At 43.4% G+C, this 17,566-nt stretch overlaps 1 protein-coding gene across 3 annotated transcripts in view; it reads right to left on the bottom strand.

Moving 5' to 3' along the window:
* The window catches only part of LOC129711470 (uncharacterized), a 66,154-nt gene that overhangs the window by 14,076 nt on the left and 34,512 nt on the right, over positions 1-17,566 (bottom strand). For all 3 annotated transcript variants that reach the window (XM_055659091.1, XM_055659090.1, XM_055659093.1), the window contains 11 exons: positions 15,283-15,466; positions 14,373-14,471; positions 13,407-13,532; positions 12,095-12,232; positions 10,367-10,512; positions 9,142-9,496; positions 8,353-8,481; positions 5,771-5,941; positions 5,110-5,319; positions 2,938-3,095; positions 1,083-1,248 (listed from right to left, as the gene is read on the bottom strand). In XM_055659091.1, the coding sequence (XP_055515066.1) occupies positions 1,083-1,248; positions 2,938-3,095; positions 5,110-5,319; positions 5,771-5,941; positions 8,353-8,481; positions 9,142-9,496; positions 10,367-10,512; positions 12,095-12,232; positions 13,407-13,532; positions 14,373-14,471; positions 15,283-15,466 (1,882 nt within the window). The remainder of the gene's footprint in view (positions 1-1,082; positions 1,249-2,937; positions 3,096-5,109; positions 5,320-5,770; positions 5,942-8,352; positions 8,482-9,141; positions 9,497-10,366; positions 10,513-12,094; positions 12,233-13,406; positions 13,533-14,372; positions 14,472-15,282; positions 15,467-17,566) is intronic.

The raw sequence follows: 17,566 nt of genomic DNA, 5'->3' as shown, positions 1-17,566 counted from the left end.
CTGGAGAAACTCAGCGGGTGCAGCAGCATCTATGTGCAGCGAAGGAAATAGGCAACGTTTGCTTATTTCCTTTGCTCCATGCAAAGAGTTGAACAATCTACACTATAGGAAATAAGACAACGTTTCGGGCCGAAAACCCTTCTGGGTTTCGGCCCGAAACGTTGCCTATTTCCTTTGCTCCATAGATGCTGCTGCACCCGCTGAGTTTCTCCAGCACTTTTGTCTACCTTCGATTTTCCAGCATCTGCAGTTCCTTCTGAAATGCTGCTGCACCCGCTGAGTTTCTCCAGCACTTTTGTCTACCTGCAGAACACAAAGCTCTGGAGTAACTCAGCGGGTCAGGCAGCATCTCAAGATAACACGGATAGGTGACGTTTCGGGTTGGGAGTCTTCTTCAGACACACTTCTGAATTAGCCATTGGGTTTCAAATTAAATTCACTTCACTTACAAGGTGCGTATAAATGTTACACTATGCAAAATAATTAACGGGCCAAGGTGTACAATAGAACGAGATCATGTTTAATTTAGTTTGGAGATAAATGCATGGATACAGGCCCCGCAGCCCATATCAACGATTCCCTGGCTTCCTGTATTTCTTCAACCACTTCACACTAGTTCTACGTCATCCCATCTTCTCATCTATTCTCTGCACTCTAGGGGCAATTTACGGAGGCCAATTAACCTACAAATCCACACATCTTTGGGATGTGGGAGGAAACTGGAGCACTCACATGGTCCCAGGGAGAAGGTGCAAGCTCCATAGAGATGGGAGCCGAGGTTAAGATGGAACCCGGGTCTGTGGCGCTGTGAGGTAGTCACTCCACCATCTGTGCTACTGTGCAAGTTATTGTGTAAGCTCTCGGACCACCGGTCCTCCAGGATTGTCTTTGCATATTTAAGCCTCTTAAATGCTACTGTCTTTCACGAATGCCTAAATGGATGAGACCATGCCAGCATGTGTGAAATCCCAGCTCGGTAAAATGCCAAATGACGAGCAATAGCAAAAATGTAGAAGGCAAAGTCAAATCCCATGGACGATACGATCCAGAATCACTCAGCCGTTTCAATCTGGGTTGCTGACCTCAGAACAAATGGCGTCCTTTTCATCTTCCAAAACCTGCAGCCGTGCCTCCTGTTGCTGCAACTGCAGCTGAAGGTCGCATTTGCCTCGGGACAAACACCCTTCCTTATCTTGCATTGATTTTATTTGCTGCTGCAGCTCCCCTGTATTCTGATCCGCAAGCTTCCTAACAGGAGAAAGCATGAGAGTTATGGATATCGTTGCCTTCTTCAATGCAGAAGGCCCTGGTATGTACAAATGGGGAGAGCAGAAATGAAGCCAAAAATCTCGACAAAGGCTTAGCCCACATTTAAACCCTCAAATAATATTCTCCAGCTTTTCAACAAAATTAGTTGAAATCAGTTTAAATAACACTGATATGCTATAGCGTTGTTGATTTTCTAATCCAAACACTCATGGGTGTGTATCCCAGGAATCCTGGTCAAATCCCTGCTCTCCGCTGGTGCCCTCTCAGCAATGAACCTTCCATGCCTGATTTTAGAGCGACTGCCTATAAGGGCAGGTGTAGGGTGTGTCGGGGCGAGCAATGTAGCTGTTCAACACTTAAGTCATAGTCATACAGCACAGAAACAGGCCCTTTGGCCCAAGTTGCCCATGCCGACCAAGATGCCCCATCTACACTAGTCCCATCTGCCTGCATTTGGCCCACACAGTATCCCTCTAAACCTTTCCTACCCATCCTTCCTACCCATCCAAATGTCTTTTAAATGTAGTTATAGTACCTGCCTCAACTAGCTCCTTGGGTAACTGGCTCCATAGAAACACCATCCTCTGTGTAAAACAAGCTGTCCCTCAGGTTCTTATCTAATTGTGGGACTAATTCCACATTGTATGACTCTATGACCAAGGCTGGGGGCATTTGAATGCTGTAGTTAGGCCGAGTATCTAGCACATGAGAATACAGCAGCAGAGACGGCAAGAGTTCACATCAGGTCCCTGCCATCTTGCTTCCCAGCACCGCAGCACTGTCAGTAATACGTTACTCCTCACTCTTCTCCCCTCGCCCACCAGGCAAAGGTACAGAAGTGTAAAAATGCACACCTCCAGATTAAAGGACACTTTCTTCCCAGCAGTTATCAGGCAACTGAACCATGCTATCACAACCAGAGAGCAGTCCTGAACTACTATCTACCTCATCGGTGAGCCTCGGACTATCCTTGCCCGGCTTTGCCTCGCACTAAACGTTATTCCCTTATTATATATCCGCACACTGTAAATGGCTCGATTATAATCATGTATTGTCTTTCCGCTAACTGGATAGCCCGCAACAAAAGTTTCTCATTGTATGTCGGTACATATGACAATAAACTAAACTAAACTAGGCTCTCTATTTAAAATGCTATAATGATCTATTTTTGGGCTGATTCCGTCAGCATTCTGGAATTGGAAAATGCATCCTGACCTCAGTACTTTATCTGTTCGCACACAATTAGAGTGACGGGTGATGTTGTTTGGGCTGAGTTTACAGGGCTTGTCCCACCAGCATGCGACTCCATGCGGCAAGCGCAACCTAACGTGGTCGCTTGAGCCGTACGGCCTCGCGGGGCCGGTCCCACTTCGATCGCCGGAGCCGTATGGAGTTGTGCGGAGCTCTCCGACATCGCGCGGGGCTCCGGAAAACTGACAGTGTTCAAAAAATCCGCGCTGCAACGGCCTGCCGGCCCGCAGCCGCCTGGACACCGTACGCATCGCCTCGACGGGCATACGCAGCGTCTTGACGCCGTACGTCACGCGCGAACTTCCCGCGGACTTTACTCGAACTTCACGTCACTCACTCGACCTCCGCGCGGCCCCCGCTTCTGGTTTGGTCGGGCTCGCCGCATGCAGTCGCATGCTGGTGGGACCGGGCCCTTACCTCTGAATGCATTCCTCTTGTAGCTGGTTCTTGAGCTTGGCTGCGGCTTCCCTGCTTTCCTTCAGTTCAGCTTCCAGCGTTGCCCGCTCCTTGCTTCGAGCTTCCGAGAGTCGTAGTTGGTGTTGAACGCAGTTGAGTTGTTGCTGCAGCTCTCCGGCCTTCAGGCGGAGGATTGGGGTCGGGTTGTTCGTGGGAGGAATGGAAGGACACAAAGAGAACAATGAAACATTGGTGAAGAATTCAAAAAACAAAATATCTCCAACCCTATGCTGCTGAACCACATGCCATTAAACAAATAGTCCAGGCAAACAGATTTGCAAATGGGGCTTGGGCAAAATAGACTTTGAAGAAGTGAATCCATTTCATTTACTAATCAATGTACATTGCCAAAAGATGCACAGTGCAGCACAGGAATTCAGTTATTACTTAACATCATTCAATTTTTATTCCTTGTAAGGTAGATAAAAGTGCTGGAGAAACTCAGCGGGTGCAGCAGCATCTATGTGGAGCGAAGGAAATAGGCAACGTTTCGGGACGAAACCCAAAGGGTTTCGGCCCGAAACGTTACCTATTTCCTATAGCGGAGATTGTTCAACTCTTTGCATGTAGCGAAGGAAATAGGCAACATTGCCTATTTCCTTTGCTTCACAGATGCTGCTGCACCCGCTGAGTTACTCCAGCACTTTTGGCTACCAACGATTTTCCAGCATCTGCAGTTCCCTCTTAAACATATATTCCTTCTCGGATGAGCGACACCACATTAGTTCCTTATTTGACCCTGTTTTATCGATTAAACTGACCGGATAATACAGAATCGAATAACAAAACCAAGCGCATTTGCAACTAAAGTGGCATTACGTGTCACTATCCAAAAGCCGTAAAAGATTCATCTCCTTGTGGACTGTGATAAATGCTCTGCACATCACCCATGGTCCATGCATGTTTCGATAAAAAATCCAAAAACAGGATTCCAGTTGAGTAATGTACATGGATTTCAGTGCAATTTATGCCTCCTGTTTTTTAATTTCCTGTTGCTCCATCAGCTTCACTCTGCTTGATTACTCTCCCCCCTTGTTATCTTTATTCACTGATGGCACAAGCCTCCTCTTAAAGGAGACACGTTCTAACCCACCTAAAACAGTGGAAGATTGAATCTTCCAGTTCACCTGAACTTGTGGACAGTTTCCCCTTCCCTTCCCCAACCCATGCTGACAGATAACCGCCTGCTGAAGGGCTTGTTTCCATTCTGTATAAATATACATCTGCTACCTTCAATTCTTAACAATATCAATAGACAATAGACAATAGGTGCAGGAGTAGGCCATTTACCCCTTCGAGCCAGCACCGCCATTCAATGTGATCATGGCTGATCATCCACAATCAGTACCCCGTTCCTGCCTTCTCCCCATATCCCCTGACTCCGCTATCTTTAAGAACCCTATCTAACGCTCTCTTGAAAGTATCCAGAGAACCGGCCTCCATCTCCCTCTGAGGCAGAGAATTCCACAGACTCACAACTCTCTGTGTGGAAAAGTGTTTCCTCATCTCCGTTCTAAATGGCTTACCCCTTATTCTTAAACTGTGGCCCCTGGTTCTGGACTCCCACAACATCGGGAACATGTTTCCTGCCTCTAGCGTGTCCAAACCCTTAATAATCTTATATGCACTCTAATATCCAACCCATCTCGGTCTCAATGTTGAATATTACCTGTTGTACTCTACCTGGATCAACATGTGGTTATGGACAGCTGAGTCGAGTTTAATTTGATCTGTATATCACTCAAACACACACAGATACACACACACACAAATACCTTGTACCACAGAATCAATGTCCAGTCACAATCATATTGATACTATAAATTACCTCCCTTGATTTTTCTCCTAACCTTTGCTCCGGCTCAGTGCAACACACTATCTTCCCTTCATAGAATAGAATAGTTTCTTTATTGTCATTGTAACATGAACCATGTTAACCATATATTGTAGCACAATTAAAAGTGCAAAACTACTGATTCAGTTTTAACAGGATATGATCTTTAATGGAACTGAAAGCAGTAATAACAAGGCACAAAGAGGGAATCTTATGGAAAATTCATGTTTGAAGATCAAATTTCAGAAGCAAAATTTCAAAAATAAACTCTCGACATCAAATTGTGAATTAGCTCTCACCTTTTTCTCTGCACACATGTTTCTGTTCTTTTCTGCTCCAAGTTCATCCTGCATACACTTTAACTGTTTGGAGAGGTGGAAAGTCTTGCCAGAATCCATTTCCAGTTCTTTTAGTCTCTGTTGTTTAATTTCACATTCTGATTTCAACATTAAAATGTGTTTATCCATCTCTGACAGCCTGCACTGTATGGTTTTAACATCCAGGTTCAGCTATGAATAAAGAATTACAGATAATTAAGTGATGCACCATTGCTAAATCTCCTTGTTTTTGCTATTGCGCCACACCCTTTATTATATTTTTCTTCAACTTTCAAATGTCACAATTCAATCTACTTTAAAACCTACGCGGCAATCTGTTTAATAAACTATCCATAAAGAGATTTCGAATTTTTCCCATTAGCATTTTTGTATGGGATCTTTCAATCAGATCTCTTGTCTAAAGACAGTTTGCTTGCATCAACACCGGTTTCCAGATCACACACGTGTGTGAACAATCACTGTGCTAAAAAGCCACGTCAATAAACTTATACATGCCAGAGATTAAATATCTATAACCTCACAAGGAATCAATGAATCAAGTTTCTCTTCTACTTTACATCTAATCTAAATAGCCTTAAATTGTAGATGCTTAGCGCTGATCATTATTAAATGTGGTGCTCACCCTGGTATTTTCCTGATCAAGGAGAGAGTTTTGCTTCTGCAGCTCCATGAGTTGATCCCTCTTGTACTTCAGTTCCTTCTCAGCTGTGCTGCACAGATTATGCACCCTCTGCAGGTCCTGCCGCAGTTGGCGTGACTCTTCAGCATGTTGGGCCAGCAGGGCATCTTGCGACTGTCATTTACAAACAAATGTCTCATTCTTAAAAAGGAACTTAGATTTTCCCTCCATATGTCCACCTGAACCCGCTGTATTTATTTAATATTTTTATTAGAAGAGCATACATATCGTAATCAAAACACAATTTGTTTACCAATTACATATTGTTAATAGCTGGGGTCCTCGTTCATCAATTACATATTAACACCGCTTCTATTTGTTTATTTTTTTTATAGATAGAAAGAAAGAGAGGAAAACAAATAGCCAATGACCATAATTACCAATAATACAGTTTTGGAGACAGGTCCGTAGATTATAAAATGGAACTAGTCATCTAATCCTGGGTTCAAGTTTCAGTCAGGCTTCCGTGCTGGACCAAGTTACCCTTTCAGAAAATCAATAAATGGAGACCATATTCTAGCAAATAACTCTGGTGAACCTGCTGTATTTAAGTCCCCAGGCTAAATAATATGTGCGTCAGGGAACTGGTGTTCAAGCCGATGTTCACTGGTGTGGATGCACATATAGTGGTGGAGAGTACAGCGATTGGCGGGATGGAAGTTAAATGCTCTGGTAAGACTGGAAATTCATTGTGAAGGAAACACAGGAGCCAAATGTGCAAACGTTCATGTTAATGGAGCAGCATTAGACCCATCAAGTCTACTCCCAGCCATTCAATCATGGCTGATCTATCTTTCCCTCTCAACCCCATTCTCCTGCCTTCTCCCCACAACCCCTGACACCCGCACCAATCAAACAGTAAACAGTTGAAATGATTTTGAGACAAATAATGAGCATCACAGAAGTAACAAGCAATGACCACATTCAAAGAATCTAACCATCTGTACTTGGCATCCGAGCATGTCACCGTGGCTGAGTTACCCACAATAACAATCCACGGACTCCCTTCATCAGAAGCCAAATAGGACAAGACATAAAATACAAGAACAGGTCAGAGGCTGAGTTTCCTGCAACAAGCACCTCATCCCAAAGCTTTTCCACCAACTACACAAGTCAAGTGCATGATGGAATACCCTCCATTTGCCTGGATGAATTCACATTGGGCAACTCTCCAGAATCTTGTCCCCACCCAGCATTTTATATTTGTTTTCAGATTTCCACCTGACGTAGTTTTAGAAAAATAATTCATTCAGTGAAGAGTTGCAGTGGTCTAGATGTCCACAAGTGTATGTAAGCACTGTAGTTCTTTACAGAGTAACGAGAGGAAGAGAGAGGAAATGGTTTAAGGATGGATTCTAAACAGGGCTTAAGCAGCCAGAGACCTAATAAAGAGGTTACACAAAAAAGCTGGAGAAACTCAGCGGGTGCAGCAGCATCTATGGAGCGAAGGAAATAGGCAACGTTTCGGGCCGAAACCCTTCCGGGTTGCGGCTCGAAACGTTACCTATTTCCTTTGGGTTTTCGGGCCGAAACGTTGCCTATTTCCTTCGCTCCATAGATGCTGCTGCACCCGCTGAGTTTCTCCAGCTTTTTTGTGTAACCTTCGATTCTCCAGCATCTGCAGTTCCCTCTTAAACACGACCTTATAAAGAGTATTGATTGTTGCTACTATTCCCCCGGTCCTAAATTGCAAAGCTAGATATTGAATCTTTACAAGAGTAGAATTGGCACTGCTTTATTGGTCAACGATTAAAAGCAGAAATTTAGGGAAGAATTCAAGGATGATCTTTCCGTTATGTGATGTTAAGGCTGAATTACAGTGCCCCAACCGCTTGAATGGTTGCTATCTCTGCAAAGCTAACGTGTTTCTGACAAATTCAGGCCGAGTTTCAAAATGTCAACAAAATAGAGAGAGTACAGAGGAATGTCAACAAAATAGAGAGAGTACAGAGGAGATTTACTAGAATGTTGCCTGGGTTTCAGCAACTAAGTTACAGAGATAGGTTGAATAAGTTAGGTCTTTATTCTCTGGAGCGCAGAAGGTTGAGGGGGGACTTGATAGAGGTCTTTAAAATGATGAGAGGCATAGACAGAGTTGATGTGGACAAGCTTTTCCCTTTGAGAATAGGGAGGATTCAAACAAGAGGACATGACTTCAGAATTAAGGGACAGAAGTTTAGGGGTAATATGAGGGGGAACTTCTTTACTCAGAGAGTGGTAGCGGTGTGGAATGAGCTTCCAGTGGAAGTGGTGGAGGCAGGTTCATTGGTATCATTTAAAAATAAATTGGATAGGCATATGGATGAGAAGGGAATGGAGGGTTATGGTATGAGTGCAGGCAGGTGGGACTAAGGGGAAAAAAAATTTGTTCGGCACGGACTTGTAGGGCCGAGATGGCTTGTTTCCGTGCTGTAATTGTTATATGGTTATATGGTTATATGGTTTAATTAACAATATTAATTAACAAGTCATCAAAGAGCATTAACAGCAACCATCTTTGGCAATGCTTCATGTCCACTGGTTACCTTCATCCTGTTGTTTGCTTCCTCCAGCTGCAACTCCAGGGTTTGTTTTTGCTGGCAAGAATTTTTCTGTTCAAACTCTAGCGAAGACTGCAAGTGGCACATTTCCATCTTCACAGCCTGGAGCTGCACCTAAAAGAGAAATTAGTCATTGAAACACTTGTAGCTCAGAGCAGAAAAGCCACGATAAGCCCAAGATGGGGATTGGCTTTTAGTTGCTTCCCCGGTGCTCCAGTCCAAGAGTGCTAGAATTTGGAACATTTTCAGATGATCTGGTACATTCTTGCCACGACCATTAGGTTATCGAATATGTGCCCTGGCACTTTTTAAAAATCAGTGCTTTCTCTGTGGCTGTAATAGTATATTTTGTATTTGGTTTCCTTTCTCTCTGTACACTACCTGTGTTCATGTACGGGACTGCAGTCATATACGGACAGAATCCAAAACAAAGCTTTCACAGTATCTTGGTACACCTGATAATAATAAACTAACACCAGCAGTTTCTATCTCTTGCATGAGACTGACGTGACACTTAACTTTTTCCATAAAAGTCAGTTGTGCATCAACTCAGCATTGAGTTGTGTTTCACGCCTTCTTGGCTCTTCCATGCACTGTTAAAAGTTCTGGAAAATGCTTGAGGTTCGGATGGTTTTCCTTGCAATTTGCCTGCCCCCGCCCCCCTGTGGCGATAGAGGGGAAGCTTGAAGCTTCCCGATCATGGTTTGATTACGGGGGAAGATCTTTAGGATCCGTGACCACAATGACAAATTGGACATTTACAGTGCCGTCTACCTGATTAATGCTGTCTTCCACCTTTTCTTTGGAGTGCAGAAGGTCGTTCAGCTGTGTCTGAATGTTACATACTTCTTGCGTCAAGCGCTGGTTCTCTTTCTGGCAGCCCGCCAGCTGTTGCCGTACCGTGCAGTTCTCCTGTGTGAGGATTTTGTTTTCCTGCTGATAACAGACGAGTTGTTGCCGCAGGTTTGCGTACTCTTGATTGAGAATCTGGCTGCCCTGCTGGTTGGTGCAGAACTGCTGCCGCAAGACAAGCTTCTCCTGATTCAGCTGCTGATTCTCCTTCAGAACCGCGCAGAGCTGCTGCTGCAGGCATTCCACTTTCTTGTCCGAAGATTCAGTCATCGTGTTGCTGAGAAATTGAACATTAGGGAGACAAGGTTAAGCATGATGTCCTTAGCCTACTGCTCCATGGAAGCTCAAGAGTCAAAAGTGTTTAAGAGTCATACGTATCAAAATGGAACAATGACATTCTCCCTAGCTGCAGCACAATACGTTAGTAAACTCAATACTCAATACATCACATCATAAACAAAAGTTTCACAAAATTTTTTAAAACAAAACAAAACCCAAAGTCTCTAGTACGACCAAAACAGTTCATTGTTTAAAAAGGAACTGCAGATCGAAGGTACACGAAAATGCTGGAGAAACTCAGCGGGTGCAGCAGCATCTATGGAGCGAAGGAAAAAAGCAACGTTTCGGGCCAAAACCCAAAGGAAATAGGCAACGTTTCGGGTCGAAACGTTGCCTATTTCCTTTGCTCCATAGGTCATTGCCTGACCTTCGCTCCATAGATGCTGCTGCACCCGCTGAGTTTCTCCAGAATTTTTGTGTAACTTCATTGTTTAAAGTTTGGTTGGAGTTTGTAGTGTTCAATGCACTTTAGAAATACAGAGTGGAAACAGGTCCTTCGGCCCACCGTGTCCACGCCCACACTAGCACTACACCTACACAATAGGGACAATTCACAATTTATTTTACAGCAACCGATTAATGTACAAACCTGTACATCTTTGGAGTGTGGGAGCAAACTGGAGTATCAAGGGCTTGATACCAATGAATGCAATCTCAAGCACTTTCTTGGTGAAATTAAGCTGGTGGCCAAAATCTTATTATTTGGGGAAACGAATGGTGAATTGCAGACAGAGTGGTCTAATTTCCTTTGTCTCTCCTCAGAATGTTGCAGTACTGACTGTGTATAGCAGCTATTGTTCTCTCTTACCTGTTTAATGCCTCTTGGAGTTTGAATATGGTGCATTTCAATTCAGCTATCTGGCACAGATACCTCTCCTCCACATCTTTCTGATCGTATGATGTCTCATTTTGGCTCTTGCATACATCATTGTAATCCCCCACCACTGTGTTCAACTAATAAATAAAGTCCAATTAATTCTTACTGTGGCGGAATTATAATATTGCACAATGGAAAATGAAGAATAAATTGATAATTGTTTGAATTACAATAGTTCTGTGCATTCACTCATTAAATATAGTCAAGTATTAGTAATTTTTGCAATGCTGAATCCTTCCTTGGTACCACCCCCATCAACTAATCTCCTTATCAGCACTAGCAAGAAGATATTGATTCTAATGTTTGGCTAAGTACAAATGATTTAATCTTATTCAGGTTATACAGGTGGGAGTTAGATGTGGCCCTTGTGGCTAAGGGGATCATAGGGTATGGAGAGAAGGCAGGTACGAGATACTGAGTTGGATGATCAGCCATGATTATACTGAATGGCGGTGCAGGCTCGAAGGGCTGAATGGCCTACTCCTGCACCTAATTTCTATGTTTCTATGTTACAATATCTTTAAATATGCCTTGCAGCATATCTCAACTTCAAATACAGCATTGCTGTTGTCAAAGCTTCAAGAAGACAGCATGGGATAGGGATAGGTAAATTGCCTAAACATGTTTAAAGTTCTCTTTATGTGTTATAATAATTTAAAGAAGGTTGTAAGTCAGCGTGTGTAACCGACACTGGCTGCAGGCCACTTTAGTCAGATTCTGTTCTCGTTGTCAAAGGACAAATGACAATTGTAACACAATAAAATAAGGTGGAAAGGGTAACAGGACATTTGCTTATCTGTGTTTAAGAAGGAACTGCAGATGCTGGAGAATCGAAGGTACACAAAAAAGCTGGAGAAACTCAGCGGGTGCAGCAGCATCTATGGAGCGAAGGAAATAGGCAATGTTTCGGGCCGAAACCCTTCGGTTTCGGCCCGAAACATTGCCTATTTCCTCCGCTCCATAGGTGCTGCTGGACCCGCTGAGTTTCTCCAGCTTTTTTGTGTACCTTTGCTTATCTGTGATGGGGTGGAATTGGGCTGCGTTTACTCTGCTGCCATGATTGATGATTATTATAAGATCATTCGGAAGAAGGAAATATGCTTAAGTGCCTGCTAGAGTAAACAACACATCAAAGGAAATATAAGGAGCAGGTGAATCTCTGTTTGCTGAGAGATCTCCTAGATTGTTCCTAGTGGTCACCCACAGCATAACAGACAGCTCCACATGAGGGTAGACACAAAGTGCTGGAGTAACTCAGCGGGCCATGCAGCATCTCTGGAGAAAAACAATAGGTGGCGTATTGGGTCGGGACCCTTCTTCAGACCCTGTTTCTGCCCCACCCTAAACATGTGTGGGTTTGTAGATGAATTGACCACTGGTAAAATCTTGAAAGGGGGGAGGGGGGGATTAATTAAAAATATGAGGAGAACAAAAATAGGCTTAATCAGAGACTCCTGAAAATGTGTTGTTTATGGTTAGTGCAGACCAAAGTGACACCTATCCTTAGATGCTGCCTGTCCCGCTGAGTTACTCCAGCATTTTGTGTCTAGCTACATTGTATATGAAGTTGTTATCTCGGGATGTAATCTAGTAACGGTCATTGTTACTGTGACTATATTGGTTTCATATATTAGCCGCTGGCATGTAACATCTCTTCACCTTCTGTTCTAGAGCACAGTTCTCATTCTTCAACCTGTCAATGAGTCCGTTTAATGCTTGATTCTGATCCGCTGCTGCACGGCAATCTTTCAGCTCCACATTCAGATGGTGCACTTGAGTTCTGAAAGCTTCCAACTCCTGTGGGAAAACAGCAAAGTTGATATCAATAATCTGGTATAGAAACTGTTGCTTGCTCTCATAGGCACGCTGTATGGTTGTACAAGGTACGTTACATTTTGGTCACTTGGATCACAAACAATCTTGGATTTTCCTTTTGAATAGGAGGACATTTTTTCATCTACGGCCGAGGCCGGTTGCACAAAGGAATTGGAGTTGGAGAAAGTTAAGAGTTCGAGGCCCAAACTGGGTCTGGGAGGGGTGAGTGAGCATTGTGTTGGTTTCCCAAGGATTAGAGCTGGAGGAGTCCGAGTGGTGGTCAGCTCTCAGACGATTTTGCCATGGAGAACAAGGAATTAGGTCATCAGAAAATTGAATGGAGGTTGAACGGGTCACCAAACAGAGGATGAGGGATGGGCTGGGGACCTATATCAGAGCCACAGACGAGTTGGAGCCTAGGACAAGTAGGGTGCGAGAGGTTTGCTCCGGGGGTGGCAGAGGGATTTAAATTCCACTGTTGCCGCAGTAGTGTCTGTATCTGTTTCTCTGGATTATTAACCCAAGCCTTGGATTGCTGATGTATAAAGAAAATGCTGGAAATCCTCCTGAAATGCTGGAAACTGTCAGAGATTGTGTCTTACCGGTGTTAGGGCTAATGGGGGGGAAGGCAATAGGAATAGTTGCTTTCCGAGAATTATATCTACTATAAATTCAAATTCACACATGCACTGACTACACCGCCCAACTCGGACTTCCATCTGTATATATGTATATATGTATGTAGCGCCGCAGAATTTGTGCACCTATTCCACCCCCCATCTCCCTTCTGTTTTTTGTTTTTTCTGTTTCTTGTTTTTTGTGCTAAATTGTATGTATGCACTGAGTACAAGCAGCTTTCAGTTTCACTGTACATGTATAGTGACAATAAATGGCATATCTCATCTCAGGCAGGAGAATGGGGTTAAGAGGGAAAGATAGATCAGCCATGATTGAATGGCGGAGTAGACTTGGTGGGCCAAATGGCCTAATTCTGCTCCTATCACTTATAGATACAATCTGAAAGAGTGAAATATCTTCAATTCTGTTTTTAAATCCTTTTTGCAGCACTATAGAAAAGACCGTCAGCAACAGATCTTTGCCCTACAGATGAAGCTCCCGCCACCATGCCAAGTGAAGCAATATCCACACATCCTACCTCCTCTTCTCGTATTTTTGCATCTTCGGCAGCTGCTAGTGCAGATTCAAAATACTCCCGCCTTTTTATTTCGTCTTCAAGCCTCATTTGTGCACCCTCCAACGCATCGTGACTCTTCTGCATAGTCTATTGGAGGGAATACCAAGGCCCATTAACTGATGGCTAGCAAAATACCGTCCTTTTCATTCGGCACTTCTTTTAAAAATCCCTCATAAAGATTTATCCCCTCAATTAGAGACACCGTTGCAGATGGACAGTCATCCATTTGTGTTTATTAATTTCTAATTAATAGGAATTTGAGGGGTAACTTTTTCACACAAAGGGTGGTAGGTGTATGGAACGCGCTGCTGGAGGAGGTAGTTGAGGCAGGGACTATCCCAATGTTTGAGAAACAGTTAGACAGGTACAAAGATAGGACAGGTTTGGAGGGATATGGGCCAAACGCGGGCAGGTGGGACTAGTGTAGCTGGGACATGTTGGCCGGTGTGGGCAAGTTGGACCGAAGCTGTATCACTCTATGAATCAAATTTGCCCTCATCCCAACATTTTTTGCTTTTTATTATATTTCTTATCCTGGACAACTGGAATTCTAAGATATGCCATGTGATGATGGTTGTCAAATGTACTCCGAAGAGTGCTTCAATATCCCTCACTTTTGCTACAATTCCAACACTAACATAATTTTGTAAGAGATTTAACAGAATATAAACAAGTCCTGATTCAGGGAAAACCGGGCTGTTTGGGAAAGGGAGGTGTGATGAAAATCAAAAGAGATGCTTCTTGTTAGTGCGTGCTCATGCACTGAATAGAGGAATTCAGGAGAGTATTCTTTTACTTGTTAACAAAGATTGCCCTTATCACATTTTATGCAGGTAGGAAAGGGCTGCCAACAGACCACGATTTATCAAATTGCGATTTCTACGTTCGGTGAATTCTTTTTCACAAGTCAAAGGAAATTGTTCTCACCTCTAGAGCATCTTGGTCTTTACCCAGATCGTGATTTTTGGCTTTAAGTTCCTTGTACTTCCGCTTCAGTTTTGCATAATCAGTTTCTATGCTGCCGATCTGTGCAAAATGATGAAAAGCGCATGATTCTCAGAAAAAGTGACGGTGAAAAGTATTCCCAACGACTTCTGTAGCATGTAAATGTTTATAACACAAGTTTAGTTCCGTTTAGGATAAAGCGGAAACAGGCCCTTCGACCCACCGAGTCCGCGCCAACCAGCGATCCCCGCACACTGACACTATCCTACGCACACACTAGGGACAATTTATAATTTTACCGAATCCAATTAACCGACAAACCTGTACATCTTTGGAGTGTGGGATGAAACTGGAGCACCCGGAGAAAACCCATGCAGAACATACAAACCCCGTATGGCCAGCACCTGTATTCAGGATCGAACCCGGGTCTCTGGCGCACTGAGGCAACATCTCTACCGCTGCACAACTGTGCTGCCTTAGAATTGACAATTCCAAATCTGACTCAGGACATCTTTACAATTTCCTATCCCATTACCAAGTTGCTTCAGCACAAACACAAGACAGCCCCATGACCATGCTTAACTCCAGCATTGAGCACTGCAACTCGGAAGCATGCATTAAATATGATAACTTTCACTAAAATATCTCAGAAGCCATATGGAACTATCTCACTATAGGTCTTCCCCATATTACAGAGGAGTCATGCTCCTACCGATGTTCACAAACCTAAAACCATTTTCCTATTGACTTCTACGTTCCTCAGACTGCAGAAGTTCAGAAAGTCTGAAGAATGATCCCAACTTGACCATTCCATCCAGAGATGCTGCATGACCGGCTAAGTTACTCCAGCACCTTGTGTTTTAATCACTTGTCATTTGTTGTTCAGACTAACCTTGACTCTGAGTATTTCCTTTTCACAGTCTGTGGGATCTTTTGGGCGATTGCGGAGATTTTCCATTGCAGCCTCAAGAGACTCATTCCTCAGCGTCACCTCTTCAAGTTCTTGCTGTAGTCTATGCATCTTGCGTTGCAACTCATGATTCTTGGATTCAAGACGAGTAATCTCATGGTGGCACCTGCAACACAAAAACATTTCTGCCTTTTAATTTAAAAACATTCATTCTCCCTCTTCTGAAGGTGTTAATTGGTTGCTTTGTATTAATCCACGTCTTTGCAGAAGCTCCACCCTTTATAACATGAGCGTTAAAAGGATATTTAACTTCATGAGCACACCCAAATCTGATCTTATTCTCATTGGGTCATTTAAAGCGAAGATAGACTCCATTGTGAGAGGTACAGACAGGGGTTTCTGTGGCAACAGACAGGATTCGAGGATGGTGTGCTGCCTCTCTGGTGCCAGGATCCAGGATGTCACGGACAGAGTGCAGAAAATCCTCAAGGGCGAAGGTAAACAGCCGGAAGTGGTAGTGCATGTCGGCACAAATGACGTCGGAAAGAAGGGGATGAATATTCTGAAGCGTGACTTTAGAGAGCTCGGAAAAATGCTGAAAAGCAGGACCTCCAGGGTGGTTATCTCCGGTTTACTTCCAGTTCCTCGTGCTGGAGAGAGCAGGAACAAGGAGATACACTTAATTAATATCCCTCCAATCCTTGCATATCCATGTGACTATCCAAAGTCTCTGAAATGCCACTATTGTGTCTTCCTCAACCTAGATGGAAAATCTGCGTCCGCACTTAATTCTATTGCCCAGCTAAACTTAAGAATTTATCTGGTGCCTTCACTACAAAATAAAGTTATTAGGCGAAATTAGGAAAGAAAAGCTGTCATGTTAATAGCAGTTTAGTGCAACTTCTCAGTGTGTTTAACATTAAGTACTACACTATGGTGCACTAATGTGATGGTCTTAGCTCAGTTCCCCTCACCTGGATTACATGATCACAAAATGCTGTCCCTTTATTCTACCACGGGGTTTCACCTCTACCATCTTGTCGGCAGTCTACGTACCACCCCAAACCAATGCCAAGATGGCACTGAACAAAATATACTGGGATATCAACTCTTGAGACCGCAAGCCCTAATGCCCTATTCCATCATTGCCAGCGAATTCAGTCAAGCAAACCATAGCATATCACCAGCCCCACACTGGATGTTAACACTCTGCACCCACTGCTACACCACTGGCACATCTACCCACCACTTCATCCTTGGCCCTCTTTTTCGACACTCTGATCATCTGTCAGAGCTGTTCCTGCAGTTACAGACAGATTGGAAGGCGAGGCACCAACGAAAGAGTAACACAGCAGTGTGTGAGGAGGCCGATGGTCTTTTTCAGGACTGCATTGATGGTGGAGATGAACACATTCATGGCCTTATGAAGGGAGCACATCAAAGGCCCGAAGCTGCACTCCAGGTGATTGAGTGACTGATTATCTAATGGAATGCAGGGACTTAAACTGCTCTATCATTGATTCCAATTTGATGGCAAAGCAAGGAATATAGCAGTTGTACGGTTTTAATGACTGTACTACAGATATCAATTGTATTTATTATAGTAATATAGCTTTTAGATAGACACATGGGTATACAGGGAATGGAGGGATATGGACCATATGCAGGCAGAGATTAGTTGAAGAAGACACAAAGTGCTGGGAAAGCTCAGCGGATGGAGAACATGAATAGGCAACGTTTTAGGTTAAAGACAATAAATAGGTGTAGGCCATTCGGCCCTTCGAATGGGACCTTTCTTCATACCAAGAGAGGTTAGTTTAACGGCATAATGTTTGGTAAAGATATTGTTAAAAGGGCTGTACTGTTGTATATAATTCCCATGCAGAAATACATGGTGAATTTGCACAAAGCAACTGACCTCAAACATGCTCAGCAACTTGACAAAAATCCCAATATTATACAGCGCCAGGCTATATGCACGAGGAGAAAGAGGAAAATAATATATATACAAACCAAAACCCCACATAATGCATTGAAAACTGAGTCAACAACAGTCAGAAAGGTTAAAATTAACAGAAAAGAGGATAATGAAATTAAAACCATCGGGGGCGAGGATGAAATAAACATTTGAGAGTACTGACTTCAGGATGGATATGTTTAATGGGAGAAACGAAGGTTCTTTAATGGAGAAGCTTTATTGATATTGGATGAAGACTGGGAAATAAATAAGGGAAACAGAGGAAATGTCAAAGACACCGATGAAGAG

This window comes from Leucoraja erinacea, chromosome 30, assembly GCF_028641065.1.
Source record: "Leucoraja erinacea ecotype New England chromosome 30, Leri_hhj_1, whole genome shotgun sequence".
In the NCBI taxonomy this organism is placed as follows: Eukaryota; Metazoa; Chordata; class Chondrichthyes; order Rajiformes; family Rajidae; genus Leucoraja; species Leucoraja erinaceus.
This window is presented reverse-complemented; position numbering and strand designations above follow the sequence as displayed.